The 20,506-nt window shown below is 35.4% G+C and overlaps 1 protein-coding gene across 1 annotated transcript in view; it reads right to left on the reverse strand.

The window, feature by feature from the left end:
- Positions 1-20,506, reverse strand: part of FAIM2 (Fas apoptotic inhibitory molecule 2) — a 257,188-nt gene that overhangs the window by 12,324 nt on the left and 224,358 nt on the right. The window contains exon 11 of the mRNA XM_044083822.1: positions 2,022-2,075. Within this exon, the coding sequence (XP_043939757.1) occupies positions 2,022-2,075 (54 nt within the window). The remainder of the gene's footprint in view (positions 1-2,021; positions 2,076-20,506) is intronic.

A 20,506-nucleotide genomic window follows, 5' to 3' on the forward strand; every position in this document is an offset into this window, starting at 1 on the left:
CCCTGGGGTACCCTAAGGCTGATTACTAGAGCCACTTCTCTTCAACATTTTTATTAACTATCTTAATACTGCCACCAAACAAAGCATCCTAATTTGGGTCTATATCATGTTGTCGAACTCTTAAAAGTTCAAACATCATAAGGTCAACACCATTTGATCGAACTTTTAAAAGTTTGAGCATTTCAACAGAGATCTCGGTACAGTGCGGAATGGGAAGATTTCCCTTTTCTGCACTGTAGTGCGATCTCAGACTTGGTATATTTAAAGAGCAGGGGGTGCATGGGGGCTTACCGCTGCTTAAACTGTTCAGGTAGGTTTTTTTCTTTGTTTTGTTTTTTTATTACATTTTCGAACTTTTAAAAGTTCAGTCATATGGTGTCGACCATATGACGTTTGAACTTTTAAAAGTTTGATTATGTAATATAGATCCCCCTAATTCAATATGATGATGACTCTACATTAATCTGCCAGAACTCTCTCTCTCATCTACATTTTAACTCAAGAAGCATTCAGTTCCATTGAGTCTTGACTCTCCAACAACCATTTACTACTTAACCTAAAAAAACTACACTTCTACTATTTTTACCAAAACAATTTTCTCCAGATACCTCTAACTTTACTATTACTTCTCTGAACAATACTTCAGTTGATTTGGTTTCACATACAAAACTGTTAGATGTAACTATTAACATCAATCTTAAGTTTAACCTACATATCAGCAACAACATAAAAAACTAATCAAAAATTGGACATGATGTATAGGGCTAAGCAATTCATCTCTAACTCCACAAGAGTAACCCTTTCCTCCACTTATCTCTTACCCTCCCTTCTATATTCTTCACCTATCCTAACCATCTTCACTCTTCCCTCAGTGCAAAACTTAATCAATGTTATAACAAAATAGCTAAATTTACCACAGGGCAGGCCCACTACTCTCACCATTGCTCTGCTCTCAAGACCCTATATTGGCTCCAACTACCCCATCTTCTCACCTTTAATCAACTAACATTAACTCATAAAACACTTTAAAATTCCTCATTTTTACAAACTACGTAATCACTGCTTCAACACTATATTCCATCTTGTGACCTACTCTCCTCTCACAAGTATCTACTATCTATTTACAAATCCTAAAGATCTATTGGGGTTAGTGTGCACTCTCACTCTGTTGCCAAATCATGGAATAGCATTCCAGAAGCAACCCCACTCCTATTCCTTCAAGTCTAGGCTGAAAGAACATCTAACCAATAATTGGATCTGCCCGTGCTCCACGCCATCTTAGTACTCTGTTCTAGTCCCGTCTTCCCCACTCCTAATAGACTTTTTTGATATATCCTACTTTCTAGCATCACCTGTCTTTAATTCCTTAACCTTCTAATGTCCCTTCTTTATATTCTTACACTAACCTTTATATCTATCCCAGAATTTATGACTGAAATTTACAGCCTAGTTCTCCTGCCAGAAAGATTATATGGCTTTTATGACCTATTACTTATTTTGTTATATATTTTTCATGCATCATTGTGTAACTTGCATATTAGGAACTCGCTTCTATCTTGCATATAATGTATGGTCAACTTATTCCTCTCCTTATATTTTGCTTATTTTCTTTTATTATATTCACAAATTGTACTACTTTGTTATTGTCTTAATATTTGCAAGCATTGTTCGATTTTTTTTTAATTCTCAAATATCATATCTTTTAACAAAAGTAAATTTTGGATTCAGCATTTTTTATCAGAAGGCAACCATAGTAGGTCACTAGAATTCAAACAGACGCATTACCACCATTTACTAAGAAATACTATAAAAGTGTTATTATTCTAAATGTCATTTTATCATGTTGATAATGATTTTGCTTATGAATGGTGTTTCAGATAGCACTTGTTCATTTTTTACTCTGAAATACCATTATCATCTCATTTTCTGCAGTGAGCATTTTCTGTATATTTTCTTTACACAAAGCACAGTGCTATGTGTAGTTACAGACAACAGACTTGTTACTGCTTTGCCAAACTTACCATTGTGAATATTATTGCCCCAAGCACAGCATATATAGCTTGTAACCATGGAACCTATGATAAACAAAAAAGAGATATGTATGAAAACCATTTAAAATTTATCGTTTATGGATTCTAAGCATGTTAAAGTCATTATAAAATAATTCAAGTAAAACATACTTAAATAATGCCAGAAGATAAACTGTAAAATTTTATAGAAAAAAGTAACATATTTTAAGTAAACCAGCTTCTAAAATCACAGTCACTGTGGTTAAAATGACAGCAGAACACAATTAATTTTCCACAGGACTACCAGTAATTTAACACCTTTTATCTGATTTGACTTAATACTAAAATATGCTCAGCATTACAGGACTTGTCAAGCATTTCACAATTCTAAACAGCAATTACAAAACACCTGGAATAAATTAAATAGCTAGTGTAATTCCACAAACAAAAAAAAAATTCAGACAAGACACTGAAGGAAAGTACAACTGCATGAAGTATGTTTTATTCATTGAAACTATATGCTTACTAGAAAACTATGCTTACACAAATCATCAGGAGCAGGTGCTGATCTTTCTGAGCTGCTCTGGGCTTGGTAAGTACTTTACTGAGTACTAACCCTGCTACATTGCTCACCAATGTTAATGAACACTGCCTTTGATACATAGCCACAATTCTCTGATTTGTGTAGTAGTAGTACAATCCTTGTCTAACTGCATTCAATAGTTTTCGCTTTCAGTTACTTTTAGTATCCTTCAGATGATAAAATTAAATGTTTATTATGGAATGACACAGATTTTACAGTGGTTTGGTAAGAAAGAGAGTCCTGTACCATTTCTTTAGAGTTTGGAAAACCTTCCTGAAGGCTGAAAACTAGAAGAGGTGTGTTAAATCTGATTCCCTCACAGTGTGCCACAAAACTATATATTTTGACATTATTCCTTCTGGACCTGTTCCCTAGATTATTAGTTCTGTGTGAAATGAGTATATGAGGAAATCATCCCTTCCTGATGCCAACACCACTGTAGCACTGAAGTTAATGGTTTGCCTTTGTACAATAACTGATGGGACAGTTACCACACTCCTATCAATAGTGGTGTTTTCCTAAAATGAGTGATTCCCCCTCCCCTGCTAGTATACTACTCAACATTTTGTACTAAGGAATATAGTAACACTGTAAAAAAAAGACCTCACCTGCATGACAGATAAATCCTTATGGGCAATGGAGTTCCCTACTATGCAGGCAAACATGCTACCACAGCTCACCACGCACCAGATCCTTACATTACTATAATACTGTAATGACCCCTGTACCCTGTACACTCCTTCATGCCTAATACCTGTCATTTCTTATGACTTGCAGTAAAGTATGACAGCAGACCACAGTGAGGTGGTGTAAGGGAATTATTTATGGAACAGCTTTCCTTATCAAGGATCTACACATACCTCCTTGGTAAAGCAGACTGTACTGTACTGTACGTAACTCCTTTGCATCATTGTATTACATTGTCACACTACGTAGCACTGCCTGCCAGCCTGATCACAGGACCAGCTAGTATGCATTGCAATATTAGGTGTTCCAGTGCACCATTCTATAAAACACAGTGGTTGTTTTATGTAAATGGTGTCTACCATGATTCAAGTCTATGAATGGCAGTAGTCCCAAGCACTGTACTAAGCATAGTATGCATGATGCTTGTATGCATCTGTGCACTGTGTTCTCGAGCACCAGGGATAAGTTCTGAAGTCTGAAAGGTCAACCCTTCTCCACAACGTTCAGAAAACCGGATCACTTACATTCCAGAAGAAAGTATGCAATCTGAAGTACAATTGCATATAAGCACAACTTTTCCTTATCTCAAAAGTACACTTTCTTGTCTGCAGTTCCATACATAAGTAAACATGACTTCACTCTTTCTGCCTTTGTATGGTTACTATTTAACATCCGTATACAATCTCGCATTACGGATTTGTCTTATCAGATCCTACTTCTTATGCTCATTTACATTTCAAACTACTGGCCCATGAAAAGTCACATAGCAAGACATTTCTAGCCCATCCCACCACCACAAAAAGTAACGTGAATGCCAAGGCTTACTCAACATTCTGTGGACAAACACCATAAAACTAACATTATTTGTCAGTCACACTTAAATGGGGCAGTTCGGATGCTAAAGACATGAAACTTGACAACTATAACCAAGACAGTGAGTGGAAAAAGAGGAGCTTCTACAGTTATAAAATTATTTTTGTTTAGAATGGCAAGCAATTTTAGCCAAAGTTTGCATCTGCAGCAGGCAGGGGAACACAATAATCTACTCAAATGATGGGAAAAGATAAGTAAAGTATAAAGGATCTCAACAGGTATTATTAAAAAAAACGCATGACTACAAACATACTTGCAAACATCCTTAAAGCAAAGCAGCATAGGATATATATAAATTCACCCTAAAATAGTAGAGTTTCAGCATACGGGCTCTTGAATATGCAGTGACATACTGGCTTTAGTAATGCACTTAGCAAAAAAACAGACTAGACATCTTTTGCCTTTGTCTGGAATCATCAGCATTGCATAAATCTAGCTATGCAGGAGAACATTCCACTTATCAAAAATAAATAAATAAATACATACATACATATTTACACTGAGGTGTATACCAAATAATGCAGAAAACAGAAACAGCAAAAATCCTACAGGTGATGAGTATAGGACCCAATCAGAAATACCCTGGAAAACATAGAAAATACCTTTACAAATACATGCATACACATCCCTCACAGTACTCCCACACCCTAAATGAATGGAAACTCAGCTACATATTTTACTGAGGAAACACACAATACTTTGTGAAAACACTATGGCAAAATGAAAACTGAAATCATGACAGTATTGCTGCCCCATCCAGTCATTTTGGAGTGGAAGAGATTTCAAAGTCATACCAGGGTAATTAGTACTACACAAAATGTGAAGATATGATGAAAAAATATGATTTTGTTTTCAGTTTCCTATCAGAATGGTTCCTGAACAACACTGATAAATCCTCCAGTTATAAAGAAACCAGTTTTACTTCTAAGTTAGAGCAAGTAGTTTGGTTCAGCTGTAAATACAAATGGTTATGACAAGCATATAAATGTAACTCCATATCACTTTCTAATAAGAAACCAACAAATTTAGAAGAAGAACTCATCAACCATTATCCATTTTGTAGACCTGCAAAGTGATAAATATTTTTAGGAAAGCTTTAAATGTTTTTTGCAGTATTTTAGTCCAAATTAGAGAAATCATGAATACTCCCTCCTCTTATTATTGTGCTAAGGGTTAAAATAAAAGTTTTTATTGGTGTTCATTAAGATTCATTTAGGTTTATTATCCTATAATGGTTCCAGAAAAGCACTACATTCTATCAAAGAAAGAAGGTTATAATTACATTTTCATTAATTAATTAAAATGTAGTCTTTGTAACCTACCTAATCAAATTTGGGGTTGTCAGGGAGCCGAGCCTAAGCAATGCATGGACACAAGACAGAGGAACTGATCTTGGAGAGGGCACCATCCTACAACAGAATGCACACATGGAGTGCACAACTACAGGTAATTTGGATAATCAATAAATCACCTACAATGTATCACTTTAATGCAAGAAGAAACTCAAGCGTCCAGACAAAACTAGTGCAAACCCAGGGAGGTTGTACAGGCTCCACACAGGAGTTACCACATCCAAAAACTAAAGTACTTTCTTAATTAGTATCTGGCAACTTGGCTTGGAAAATCCATTCTGTCTTAAAAATACTGCAGAATAGCTCACTGAACTGCCTAATTAACATTTCTGCCACAAATTGTTTTTTTGTCTCATAGACTCTATAGTAAAATGACACATATTGCCACTTTTCACCTTTACAGTAAGATGAACAAAATAGAACGCTGACTTAAAGCATTACTTAGAAATGACGTACCCTAAGAAATGTATTTAACTCTTTTCCATATGCATTTTATTTTATTTATTTATTTATTTTATTTATTTTCTTGGGAATCACATAATTGCTAAGTCCAAGAGTATGAATTGCAATTTTGCACTCTTGGTCAAAAAGCCAGATGCGATTACCTTATTTTGGATCTTTATACTCTTTATTATATTTACATATTTATTTACATTTTCCTGACTGGATGAGCCCTGCAGAGTAATGTGCATTTTCAAAGGGAGTCTGGGTTAAAACATAAAGAGTGACAATACATATTGAGGAATGCAAAAATGTAAATTTAACATGGAATGTAATTAAAATACTGAAACATGCCTACATATAAAAAAATTCATTTTATACATGCTTTGACTGTATAGATTAACTTAACGATAGAGAAAGGTTAGAAAGAATTTTGATTAGTAAAAGAAGGAAGAATTTGTAGTAAAAATAGGGATAAACATGCAAAATAGATGTGAAAATTAGTGATATTTTTACTTCAGTGTAGTAAATTGAGATTTATTGTGGCTAGTGTAAGAAAATATTACAATAAGATTGAGAAAGAAGGCAACTAGCTGATCAGAAGAGAAGCAGGGCAGCCACTGTGCAATGTACTCACATGAAAAACAACATACAGTTGTTAACTTTTGGGAAAAAAAACTAAGGCATCCCATTTTACCATTACAAAATCTAACATTACTACTGGAAACAACATGCATGGTTACAAGTAGGTGAAAGCCAGCTTAAACACATTGCAATCTTCTTTCGGCTTTTCCAGGTTAGGGGTCGTCACAGCAGATCACCTGTCCACTCATGATTGGCAGTAGAGTTTTACGGTGTCAGGTTACCAGCCCGGTTGCCAACCTTCCACAGAAGGCACACACATGCACACGCTCAAGCCTAGGGCCAATTTAGAGTGTCCAGTCCACCTACAGCATGTCTTTGGGATGTGGGAGGAAACTGGAGCACCCAGAGGAAACTCATGCAACCACAGGGAGGACATGCAGACTCCACACAGAAGGCACCCCAGATGAGAATCGAACTGGAGAACCTCTTGCTGTGAGGCGGCAATGCTAACCACTGCACCACCGTGGCTGCCAGCTTAAACACATTGCAATACTTATTTATAAAAAAGTAAAACACTGCCTGAAACTTGCAACAGAAAGTATTTAGTAATTATGATAAAGCTGTTTTAAAATACATGAACAGTTTCCCAACAAGCAGAACCTTTTAAGACTTATGTCTCATATTAATTTAGCCTATGCATGCATACCAACAGTATGGAAAAGTTTCTAAAATAATTTAGATTTTTTTTTAAATAAGACAAACTGAATTAACCCTATTTAACAGTCATATTATAAAACCCCACCTCCACAATACTCATCCCTGAATGACAATATCCTGAGATCGAAAACTTGAAACTGAAAATAATGAATGTACAGTATCTCAGATGGGATGCTATTAAGGACAAAAATCACAAACAGTACCATATACGACTACTGTACTGCTTACACTGTCAACATCTAAGCCAACGTTTATGCAATGGGAGTGAAGTTCCTTTGCATCCCTCTACTCCCACTAGTTAATTATTCTTCATCTATGGTCAGTCATCCTCACAAATTAATGTAATATCCATTTCAGATAAACCCGTTTCATACTCATCTCTAATGTCATATGATCTCAGAGTAGTGGGTGTGGCTTTATAGAGCCTATATTTTTCATAGCGGTGCTTCCAGGCTTAAATTCAAAACCTTTCAAAATATTTTACTTTTAGCATGTTCAGCTTCAGGATTTTAGTCTCTGGATTTTGTAGAGTGGTGAACAGAGCTGAGAGATTCTGTAGCATTTACACAATTTACTGAATAACACATATTCTTTTAATAAATTCCTTTATAGATGCTATTCAGTTTTACATGTATACATGTCTTAAAAGGTTCTTAGATGGTTATGTTCCAGATGCTTGTGGTGAAACCGCTTATATAGCTGACACATACATATTTTATATATATATATATATATATATATATATATATATTCAAATTTTAACTAAAATTGGTACAATCTCAGATATAGTATGTATAAAAATTGGTGTTACTAGGGTAATGCTCCCATACTGTGAATGCAAGCCAACCTGTAAAAAAACTAACAAACAAACAAACCAACAAAAAATACTTTTTTGATATCTGCTACATTTTCTGCTTGGGTTGGAAGCGGGTGGCAGCAAATCACTGAAACTCCAACAGATAGAGCCTCATCTCCTTTAATAGTGCCATCTTACAACAATACTTGATTGTATATATTTTTAAAACAGCTTTATTATAATTACTAGATGATTTCTGCTGCAAGTTTCAGGCAGTGTTTTATTTATTTATAAATACGTATTGCAATGTGTTTAAGCTGGCTTCCACCTACTTGTAAGCCATGCATGTTGTTTCCAGTAGTACTGTCAGACTTTGTAATGGTAAAATGGGATGCTTATGTTTTTTTTTCCCAAAAGTTAACTATTGTATGCTGTTTTTCATGTGAGTATATTGCACAGTGGCTGCCCTGCTGCATGTCAGACCATCTAGTTGCCTTCTTTCTCAATCTTGTCATAATATTTTCTTACATTAGTCACAATATATCTACATTTTTTCTCTCTTCACATGCATCTCTACTACACTGACTAAAGTAAAAAGGCCATTAGTTTTCACATCTATTTTGCATCTTTATCCCTATTTATACTATTTATTTATTTATTTTGCATTTGTTAACCGGGTTGGTCCAGCTAGGTAAGAATTTACCCTTTTTCAGTGGAGACCTGAGGGGAAAAGTCCCAAACAGACATACAAGTACAGACACGTTTACAATAATACAGAGCAAAAACAATGTCATGAATACAACGGGATAAGAAAAAAAAATAAGGTACATAATGAAATTAAACATAGCTATATACAAAAATATAATAATAAGGGTGCAAAGGGAAAAACAATGATAAATCATGAGGAATGCAGTAATGGAATTAAGGTTATAGGTAATCATTTGAAAATAATATGGCATTATTAGATTAGAGGAAAGAAGGAGAAATTCTGTCTGTGCAGGGAGCCTCAGTTCTGAGGATGAAACTAGTGCAGGAGTATAAAATAGAGAAATGTGTATGTACAAGGGGCCTCAGATCAGTGGAAGAAATGGTGCAGGTGAAGAAAGTAGTAGAGGAGGGATGTAGTGATCTAGAGGGAGGGTGTAGAAGGGAGAGCATATAGATATAGTAAGTTATAGAAATAGGAAAGGTCTTATAGATCAGACTTATTGGTAAAGTGGGTGTAGGGAGAGGGAGGGGTTAAGTAGGGTGGTTGCAGATACATATAGGGTTGTTATGGAGATACAGTATCAGGTCATGTTTGAAGTTAGAAAGGGAGGTATGGCTTCTGATTTGGAGTGGAAGATTGTTCCAGATAAGGGAAGTGGAGTGTTTATAGAGTATTTTACCTATGTTCTTATTGGGTCTATAGACTTGTAATAAGTGTTTATCGGAGCTGCACAGGGAACGAGGAGGGGTGAACCAGGAGATCAGGTTGGAGAGAGATGGACAGTCAGAGTTAGAATTAAGAATTGTAAAAGCTTGGATTAGCTGACTTTTGGCCAGAAGGTGTGGGAGTTCAAGCCAATGTAGTTTTGTGAGTGTTGTGCAGTGATGGAATTTATAGGAGCTGCTGGTGACAAATCTAGCAATTTTGTTGTAGGTTTGGTCAAGCTTTGCCAGCAGGTTGTTTTGTAGATTAGAAAATAGACGGGAGCCATAGAGGTGTGCAGGGAGGAGATAGGACTGGGCTAGCAGCAGTTCTGAGTTGGGGATCAGGAATTTACTATTTCTGTATAGCAGGCCCAGTTTTTGGTGTGTTTTCGTTATGGAATGAAGTGTGTGGAGGTCAGATTTGAGCTGGTCATCTATGATGACACCCAGGAGTTTAGTGTGTGAGTCTGGTCTTATGATGGTGCCATTTAGAGAGGATAAGAGAAAGCTGGATTTGTGTTGGGCTAGAGTTTTAGGCAGAAATAATAAGAGTTTAGTTTTAGAGGGGTTCAGGATGAGCTGATTGTTGGTGAGCCACTTCTCAACAGAATGAAATGAAGTTTGGGTGGAATGGTGGAGGTTGTTGATAGATTCAGAAATGGAGATCAGAGTTGAATCATCTGCGTACTGTATGATAGATGAGAGGTTACAGGCAGTGTGTAGGTCACTGGTGAAGAGAATGAAAAGGAGGGGACTGAGAATTGAGCTTTGAGGATCACTGGTCTGAACTGCCAGAAAGGGAGAGAAGGAATTTTGCCAGTTAACTACTTGTAGGCGATTGGACAGGTAACTTGAGAACCAATTAAGAGTGGGTATGGAAATGTTCAGCTGAGAAAGTTTATGAAGTAGAAGGTTGTGAGAGACAGTATCAAAAGCCTTTGAGAGATCTAAGAAAAGGCAGGACACGAATTTATTGTCTCTGGCCCCAGCTACTGTATGTGAGAAGGATAAGAGTGCAGTGTTAGTACTGTGTTTGGGTCTGGACCCATGCTGGTGGTGGCTAAAAGATTGTTTTGAGTAAGGTGAGAAAGTTGAGAATAGATACACTTTTCAAGAATTTTGGAGAGGGGAGAAAGAATAGCAATGGGACAGAAGTTAGATGGTTCTATGGAGATACCTCCTTTATGTAGTGGGATAGTGTAATATTGCTTCCAAATAGAGGGGACAGTGGATTCTTGGATAGAGCGATTGATTAGAATGGTGATAGGAAAGGCAATAGAGTTAGCAGCAAGTTTAAGGAATTGGGAAGGTAGGTTATCAAGGGCGGGAGAACAAGGTTTGAGTTTACTGAGGAGAGTTTTAATATAACTAAGAGACAGGTTTGAGCATGAAGGGGTCTGAGAGGTTAGTGGAGTCAGACTGGGGATGTGAAAAAGGTGTGGGCTTGGTAGTGGAAGTAGTAGAACTGGAAGTGGAATTAGAGGTAGGGTTGGGGTTATTAGAGGTATTAGGTACTAGTTTGGAAATGGTATCAATAAAGTAGTGATATAAATGGATGGCAGTATCTGAGGGAGATTGATTGGGAAAAGGGTTGGGGGTTGTGGGTGAGCCAGGTTTGAGAAGAGTTTTTATGATTGACCAGAACTTCTGGGGGTTAGAAGTGTGCAGAAATTGGTCAGAGAAGTGAAAGTTTCTTTTGTCCTGGTTGACTCTTTTTTTTTTTTTTTTTGTAAGGTTTCTAAGTTCCCTGAACAACTGTAGGAGGACAGGAGATTTGCTTTTTTGATATTGTTTCCAAGTGGCATCTCTTTTATGCATAAGGTGGAAGGTTTCTTTGGATAGCCAGGGGACATGTTTAGCTTTGACTTTTATTTTCCTGATGGGGGCAAGAGAGTTGAGTATGTTTAGGAATGTCTGGTTGAAGTAACTGACTGTGTCGTTTAAAGGTAGAGAGTATAGGCAGGACCAGTTAAATTTGGAGAGGATTTCATCGAAGGAGGTGGTACTGAATTTTCTTAGGTTACGGATGTATTTTATGAGGTGAGTATTAGTGAGGTTGGGTGAGTATCCAGTAATGTGGATAGGCAGGTGGTCACTGATGGAGTCAGGTAGTGTACCTGGCTGGTGGTACCAATTTGGAGAATTTAGGAGAATCCAGTAAAGGATAGAATTGGAGTGTTTTTTACCAAGGCGGGTGGGAGAGGAGACAAATTGAGTAAAACCATGTAGAATGAGACGGTGAGAAGGTGTCGTAGAATTAACTGAGTTCCAGTCTATATTTACATCCCCAAGAATGATAGTTTCAAAGTGGGATGTGATGAAAACACCAAGATAAAATGTCTTCAAGGATGGTAATGTTATTCCCTGGAGGGATATAGATTGAGGCTATGGCTAGTTTTTGGTAGGTGTTGAGATGGCAGGTTACTATGAGTAGCTCTGCAGGGTGGAAGGGGGGAGGGGGTAATGGTGAGTGGTAAGATATTGAGAGAGTCAGAATAGAGAATAGCGACACCAACTCCCCTTTTGGTAGATCTATCCAGTCTGTAGATGTTGAAACCGGGGGGGGGGCAGATCTCTGAATTGTGGATGTAGGGTTTTAGTCAAGTTTCAGAGAGAGTTAAGATGTGGGGGTTATAGTGTTGTATAAGTGCGTGGAGTTCAGACACTTTGTTGGAGATGCTCTGAATGTTAAGGGAGAGGAAATTTAGTCTTTTGGTTTTGTGTGGGGAAGTGAAAATAGATGGGGAGGTAGTAGTAAAAGAGGGAGTGAAAGATGTAAGGGGGGAGGAAGTAGTAGAGATAGTAGATGGAGTGGAGGAGTTGGAAGATGAGAGTTGGTTATTAGGACCAGGGTTGGGGTGTATATCACCTGAAAGGAGTAGTGATGTCAGGATAGAGAGAAAAAAGTTAGGTTGGGAGAGAGGATACAGAAATTTGGATTTTAACTTTGGGATTTGTTTTGGTGAGGGGAGTAATTTTGTTTTGAAAAATAAGTAGTGTGGTAGAGTGTATTGAGTATAGGCATAGAAGAGTAAGGTAGGAGCTGAATAAAACGTGGGAGGGATGTAGGTTCCTAGTGGAGAATAAGGGGAAGATTGCAGGGGAGTGTGATAAGATGTGAGGTATGTCAGTGTAAATAGCAGAGAAGAGAGAAAAAGAAGTGACATCATCTTCAGTGTGCATAAGAGTGTATAATATCTTCAGTGTAAATAAGTGTGTATAATATCTTCAGTGTGTATAAGTTCAATATAATACATTAATGACCAGAAATAAGTCAGATATAAATATCTCATGTCACTTATTAATATCAGTTTGAATATCATGAGCCAGCAGGCCTGAAAATTCACAAATAGCCACAACTACATAGATGTCTATATAAAGGAATGAATTTGAACACACCCCTCTTATATGGTTTGATAAGCACTAATTCCAAAAAATGCTGTCCATTGGGTAATTAGAACGAATTTGTATACCTAAAACGTCAACTATCTTGAAATATGTTCTCATGTGAATAAGCCCCTTCATATTACCCAACGGGACCATAACTTGCAATATAATAAAAAATCAGTGAGTCTGTACTATAGCAGTAGACTATTACTGCTTACAAAAATATCATGTTAAACAAAACAGACCTGCATACATTTAGAAAAAGTTGAATCAGTGTCCATCAATACAAAACTATAATTCCCTTAATCTTCGTGGATGTGAGGCTCCAAGTGACTAAAATATATATGCGCACTAAAAAACATCCAGACATCAGCCTTCGCTTCTTCGTCCATCAATCATATGACCTCACAGGTCCAAACACAGTTTGTCCATAAATTCTTATTAGTCACTGTACATATGTCCCCATAAACAGTCCACAAATGAAGATACCATATGGACACCTTAAAGCTTTAATTCATTTTACAAGTTATATTTTTCCATAAAGTGTTTATTTTGGTCCAGCAAGTGAAATGAATTGTTGGTACAATGTACACTACTGTCCCATGCACATTATTAGTGATTTTGACTTTTTCCCATATGTTCCTAGCACTCGTTTTTGGATGCTTCCAAAGAGACTTACTTTCCTGAACAACAAAGTTTTTTAACCCAATCTACTTATGAACGGGAACACACCACAACCACTTTAAACTTTTATATTCTCTCAACTCCACTTCAATCACCTCAAATCACCACCATGACAATGTAGTCAAGCTTTGCTGACAAAATCCCAGTGCTTTACTCCGGACTGCACTAGGCACCCCAGCATAAGTCAGGACAACCGTCAACATGACTGCTAAACTGGCCCCCACAGCTGTAATAGTAAGTGAGCTCCAGTGTGCTAACTAACCACCTCGGCCTTCCTTGTTTTACTAATCAAAAATTCTTCCTAACTTTTCTCTGTCCTTTAGTTAATATAGACATTCAAGCATGTATAAACTGGAATTTGTTTATATGTATGCATGTTTCACTATTTTAATTACATTCCATGTTAAATTTTTACTTCCTATTGTCTCATTTTTGTATTTTTCATTATGCATTTTCGCTGTTTATGTTTTAACCCAGACCCTCTATGACAATGCACATTACTCTGTAGACCTCATCCAGTCAAGAAAATATAAATAAATATGTAAATATAATAAGCAATAAAAAGATCCAAAATAAGGTCATTGCATCTGGCTTATAACCAAGCGTGCAGAATTGCAATTCATACTCTTGGACCTGAGAGTTGTGTGATTCCCAAATAAATGCATATGGAGAAGAATTAAATACATTTCTTAGTGGACATCATTTCTAAGTAATGACTTAAGTCAGCATACCAGTTTGTTCATCTTATTGTAAAGGTGAAATGTGACAATATGTGTCATTTTATTGCACAGTCTGCAGCACAAAACACATTTTGTGGCAGAAATATTAATTAGGCAGTTCAGTGATCCATTTTGCAGTTCTTTTTAAGATAAAATGGATTTTGCAAGCTAAGATGCCAGATACTAATTCAGTCTGATGAAGCCAAGGAGGTGAAAGCGCTAACTGTACCTGAATAAAGAACGTTCGTTGTTTTTATAAGAGTTTTCGGTCGCTTATTATATTCTGAAAGTTTCTTTTTTTGAGTAGTTGTGAAGCCTATGTGGTCCGTTTACCTTTTATGAGTTTGTGTAATTTAGAAATTACTTTGTTTTGCTGCCTGATAGTGCCTGGCTGTTCATTTCATTTCCAGCTGTGGTACCTTCTGTGTGCAGCCTGTACAACCTCCCTTGGTCACCACTAGTTTTGTCTGAATGCTTCAGTTTCTTCCTGTATTCCAATGATACAGTTTAGATGAATTATTGATTATCCAGACTGCCTTTAGGTTGTGTGCTGCATGTGTATATTCTGTTGTAGGATGTTGCCCTCTGCAAGATTAGCTCCTCTGTCCTATGCCCATGGATTGCTGGGACAGGCTCTGGCTCCCTCACAACCCAGAACTTGATTAGGGAGGTTACCGAAGACTTCATTAAGTAATGAATAAAAATATAGTAATAACTTGTCAGCCTTCATTCAGTTTTGACAGAATGGTTTTCTGGAACCACTGTAGGACTCTAAACCTAAATGATTTTTAGTGAACACCAGTAAATTTTTTTATTTTAACCCTTGGCGCTATAACAAGAGGAGGGAGTATTCATAATTTCTCTAATTTGGACTAAAATACTGCAAAAAGCATTCAGTGTTTTGAAAAATATTTATTACTTTGCAGGGCTACAAAAGGGGTAATGGTTGATAGCAGTTAGCTCTGTTCTTCTTTTAAATTTAAAAAAGTCACATGGAGTTACACTTGTGTACTTGTCATGGCCACTTGTATTTACAGCTGAACCAATGTATGAAAAATGGGAATTGTGGGAACAATACATGCAGAAATAGAATACATGTTTGCAAATAAATTGCAAAGAAAAAAATAACTCATGCATTTTGGATTAAGTCTGCCACAAATGTAAGAAAGGTGCTGAATGTTTTCACTAATCAAGCCTGGAAAAATGGTCTTGACATAATTATTTTGCTGCTGGGGGACCTGAGTAGTTAACACTGGCACCTACTGTCTTTGTAGAACCAAGCATGCTTATACTGTCTTTGTAGAACCAAGTTAACTTATTTTAGTATTGTAGTAGCTTCTGTGAGGTTATTATGCCTATCATAAAACTATTAATTCAATTATAACACTTTTGCTAATGTCTGATAATTCGTTTCTTCATGTAGAAATTTTGTATCTCTCTAGGTATAGCCCTAATAGCAGTTAAGCAATTAATTTTTTTGACAGGTTCATGGCCAAAAAACCAGACAGTTAACAGCTCTTCTGAAGTCATCTGCAGATTTTTGTTTACTCTGACAGGTAATTGTTATGTCTAGGGGTTTATCTGAAGCGAACTGATTGATGAAAGCAGTAATAATACAATGTTAACTATATATGGATATAAATAAAAGTAATTTATCACAAAAAAAATTCCTGTCACATTCACTCTGGCTTCATCAGTGGGCTCTTCTCCTATCCTTCCTTTCTCCTCATGTCGAAAATGAGTCATTCTAAAATGAAACTGCAAGAAATCTCAACTAAGAAAAAAAAAACTTCTACTATGGTTTGCAGTACCCCAAGAATTATTAATGAAAACTGATAAATATGGAATCTGCTAAACAAGGCTGTGACAAACACAATGAACTATTAAAAACATTATAAGCCAACATAGGTCTCAAATAAATGGTATGTTGGCAGCTTTAAATGACATGTCAGGAAGACATGCCGAAGAAGAAACACAACATGAATATCTTGCTGACAAAAAAAAATTGCAGTTATTACTTTTCTTCTTTGTTTTTTTTCTTTAGTAGCAGTACTAAATTTAATTGACAGCTCTCCCTGCACCAAGCATGAATATATACAATGATGCTATCAAATTTGTCTGTCAAAATAGCAGTGTTGGTTGCACTGCAAGCTACATATAAACCTAACAAGGAAATGTTTCATATTTCTAGGTACAGGTAAAGATAATTATTTAACAGCTGGTATAAACAAGGAGTTTTTTATACTAGATGAAAGATAGGGATGCTGTTAGTCTGATCTTATGCTTCAGTGTGATGTGGCTCAGGTGTATGACTCATATTAGTAAGCACTTGAATGAGGAAGATGTATTATCAGTTAAAGGCAGGAATCTCAGTTGTCCCTGGTTTTGAATTCCTAAAACTGGATATTACAGATAAGTAATCTCTGTGTTGAGTCTTGCAGGAATATGTGTTTTTATTTTAAGAAATTCTTATATATTTATTCTCTGATGGATAAAAATTCTTGTTATTCCTATGAAGGGAGGATTTGCTGCAAGACTTACCATGGAGATTACTTCTTTTTACTATCTAGTTTCAGGAACTCTAGTTGGCTCTTCACTTCAGACTATCATAGATGCAGGTTGGATAACAGGGATTGATTGACCAGAAGTGGATTAATAGGACAATGTGTCTAGTATTTGGGGATATTTTTAATTTTGTTTCATGGTTTAGGGTAGACATAATTATAATTATTTGGCAAACACAAACACAACATAGCACAATTTAAAATGGCAACTTTGATAAACTATGCAAATGTGTATAACACCAAATTTGCTATAATTTATTGGGTTTAGAGAGAGTATCTGATTCAGTTAACTGGAAAACTGTATTTAAACTCATAGAAGTTTTTGAGTTTCCTAATCAATTTATTACAGTTAAGTAAAATATCATTAGTCTCCAAAGCTTTTATCAAGATCAAATCTTTTTACTCCCAATTAAATAGCTTAATTAAAGGAACTAAGCAAGGTTTCCCACTCTCACTTTAATTGTTGCACTGATTATTGTCCATTTTGTCAACTGTGTTAGAGAAAACTTAAAAATACAAGGATTTCCCATTTCTGAAAATGGTCAGACAAAAATAAACATATTTGCAGTTGTTATAGTATGAATTATAGCAGATACTAATAATTTATTACATACGAAATCCAAATTGATAGCACTGGTATTCCAAGTATTAAAGCTTATGATTTAGCTTCACATAACGCATGTCAAGGTCAATGGAAAAATTTCAGGAATAGATGTTTGCAAAGTCAGCTTTAAGGCCTCATTCTTTAGAATTAGAAATATTGAATAATAAAAGGTTATATGTTTTAAAAAGTATGTCCCTAACATTATCACTACGAAGATGACACTTAAGCTCAGTTTTGTAGCTGTGGTTAATATATAAAGACAACTAATTCAACTTATAGTAACCATCTTGGACCATAAATATTTGTAGGTATTTACAATTAAAAATGAAACTTTTAAATGTTCCCTTTTTGTTCTATATCTGGATACAATGAGAGTACAGATTTTGATAAAGTATCTTTCTCTCTCTCTCTCTCCCTATAACTATATATATATATATATATATAAGTCTGACTGCTTTAATGGTTATGTTTTCTAGTCAATAGATAATAATATAGAGAGATATCATTTAGATAAATTAAGTTAGATTTTAATACAGAACTTTAGACAGATAAGTATTAAGGAAACCACATGTATTTCTGAGAAAAAAGAATAGCTTACTACCCTTATTGAAATATACTGTCTCTATAACTGAATGAAAGGCCACAACTGATAATTGTATATAAGTAACTAAATGTAAGTTTTTATATAAAGGTTAAATAGTATCAGAATTACTTAAATCAATGCAATCTACATGAAGAAAATAGGGACTAATACAATATATTTTTAGTCTGTATTGGAAAATTTCTACATAGAAATATGCACAAACAGCTTTTATAACTCTGTATGAAATTAAAAGAAATGGGAACAATGATTTAAACTGCTGGAGGTCTTTAAAAACAAGACAGAAAGGTAGACTGGCAACATATATTTTATGATTGAGATAAACTTAAAAAATTCTGGAAATTCAAAATTTTCACAGCATTGTTGACAGATAACTTTAAATTAATGAGAACATCCATTTTTATTAAAGCTCCAATTTCTTGGTGTTTTAAGAAGTAAAAAAATATCCACTTGTATGGGGACTTTTGACTACTGCTAGAAAGTAACTAAAAATTGAAAGAGAGAAATTTCTCCATTATTTATAGGGTTTTTATAAGATGACCACAGAAGTTTAAGAGAAATAACGATTATAAGGCTTAGATGCAAAATGAATAAGCCTAATTTTTGCATACTAAGATAAGCTATTGCCTTCATTAGAAGATATACTAAAGAAATAAGAGTCAATGATAAAGAATAGTTAACAGTGTCCTAGAGAGCTGTAATGTTAGATGTGACTATAAGTAATGATTTTGTATTGCTGTCAATAGTTTGTTTACTGTTTGAAGTAAGTTAATAAACAATGCCGAAAAAATGAGTGGACACAAAATTTCAGTTTTTGTGGAATATGTTTCCAGAGGGGTAAAAATAAAACTGTAACATACAATGGCAGATTTGGTTAATTAGTAGCATATGTGAAGTGCTTTATGTAACAAAATGTGTTTCATAGTAAAACAAAAACAGTTATATTGGCCTTTTGGTAACAAAGTAAAATTAGCAGTTGTTCCATAATAACAAATTTTAGTAAATTATGAAAGCTGAAAATTATTCAGTAACAATAAGCAATCTGTATATAATCCATAGTTTCCATATTTCACTGCTTGCTTCTTACAACTAGTAGCTGCTATGTCAAAAAAGCAATAATAAGCACATACTGTATTTACTTAATGATTGGCTGAACAAAATAAACTAATATGTTGTGCTACAAATTTACCCATGCTAATCTGACTCTGTGCCTCAAAACCAGTGCATATATGCCATAAAATCATATTGTATTATTTGACACTATTACATAAAGACACTAAAACAGCATCGGTGTTTAACTGCCAGTCAGTAAATATGCATTGTGATTTTTATTTCTGCTCCAATAAATTTACATATTCACTGATCTTGAATAAGTAAACATAACAAAAACAAATACATAAATTAATAAACACATAAAAGCAGATGAATATAAGGTGTTTGTCTGTGGTGTTGCAATTAAACTACAACTCAAATTAAAAAAAGTGCTATTTTTGTTATGTCTTTAAAAGATGGAATTTTGTTCCCTCAATTCCCTTGGCTTGATTGAAGCAGTGTTTTTACATAATAAAAGCTACATCACTGCCAAGAAACTCTAGAAAGAAAAAGGGCAGAACAGACTTCCACAAATATTCTAAGGCTGCTTGAATCTTTAAGAAAGCATTTCATCTCAGTTTCATTCGACTTGTAACATTTGCAAGCCACTAGGTTAAAAATGTAAATCTTGTTCTACAAACTAGTCATACAGAAAACAAACACAAAAATTAAAGTAGAAAAGCACAGCACATTGGTGGAAAACATCTCTTAAAGTAATGACCTTAAATATGAATTTCTGCTTCCCTGCTTTTCTGTTACAACATGAGCACTTAGAACTAATTTCTGTTATTTTTAGACCATCTCCCCACTACCTTCACGCACTTGTGTTTTTTTTTTCCCTCATTCATTCCTCACATCCTCCAGTACAATAGGACACTGAAAGAAGTTTAGAGACAATGCTCTTAGATGACACCCAGTGGCGGCTATGAGATTTGGGGTATACTCCTTATATTATACTCTTGGCCATTATGTTGGACACTGTATGATGGTGTACTTCTACATACCCATGACTCCAGCGTGGTTGCATGCACCTCAGAGTCCCTAGTTGCAACTACTGCAGTTCTGATCTTTCCCCAAGCACACATCTGAGCTATAACATTTCCATGGCTTTGTTAGTACATTTTTTGACCTGATGCCCTATAGGAAGCATATAAACAGATTAAAAACAGAGGGCGATAAATTATTTGAATGTAGATGTGACCACTAATATCTAATTGACATTAAAACTTCATTCAGTATGATGGCTGTCACTCTGCTGTAATCAGCTTTATTCATCTATTTCGTTTCCCTGATAAATGAACTGTGGAGCATTCTAGTTTAACATTTTTAGAAACCTCAAAAACTAACAGTTAAATAGGGAAACAAGGTCTAGACATTATATCTACTACTCTTTAATAGT

Source organism: Protopterus annectens, chromosome 9.part0, assembly GCF_019279795.1.
Source record: "Protopterus annectens isolate FY-2018-M chromosome 9.part0, PAN1.0, whole genome shotgun sequence".
Classification (NCBI taxonomy): Eukaryota; Metazoa; Chordata; order Ceratodontiformes; family Protopteridae; genus Protopterus; species Protopterus annectens.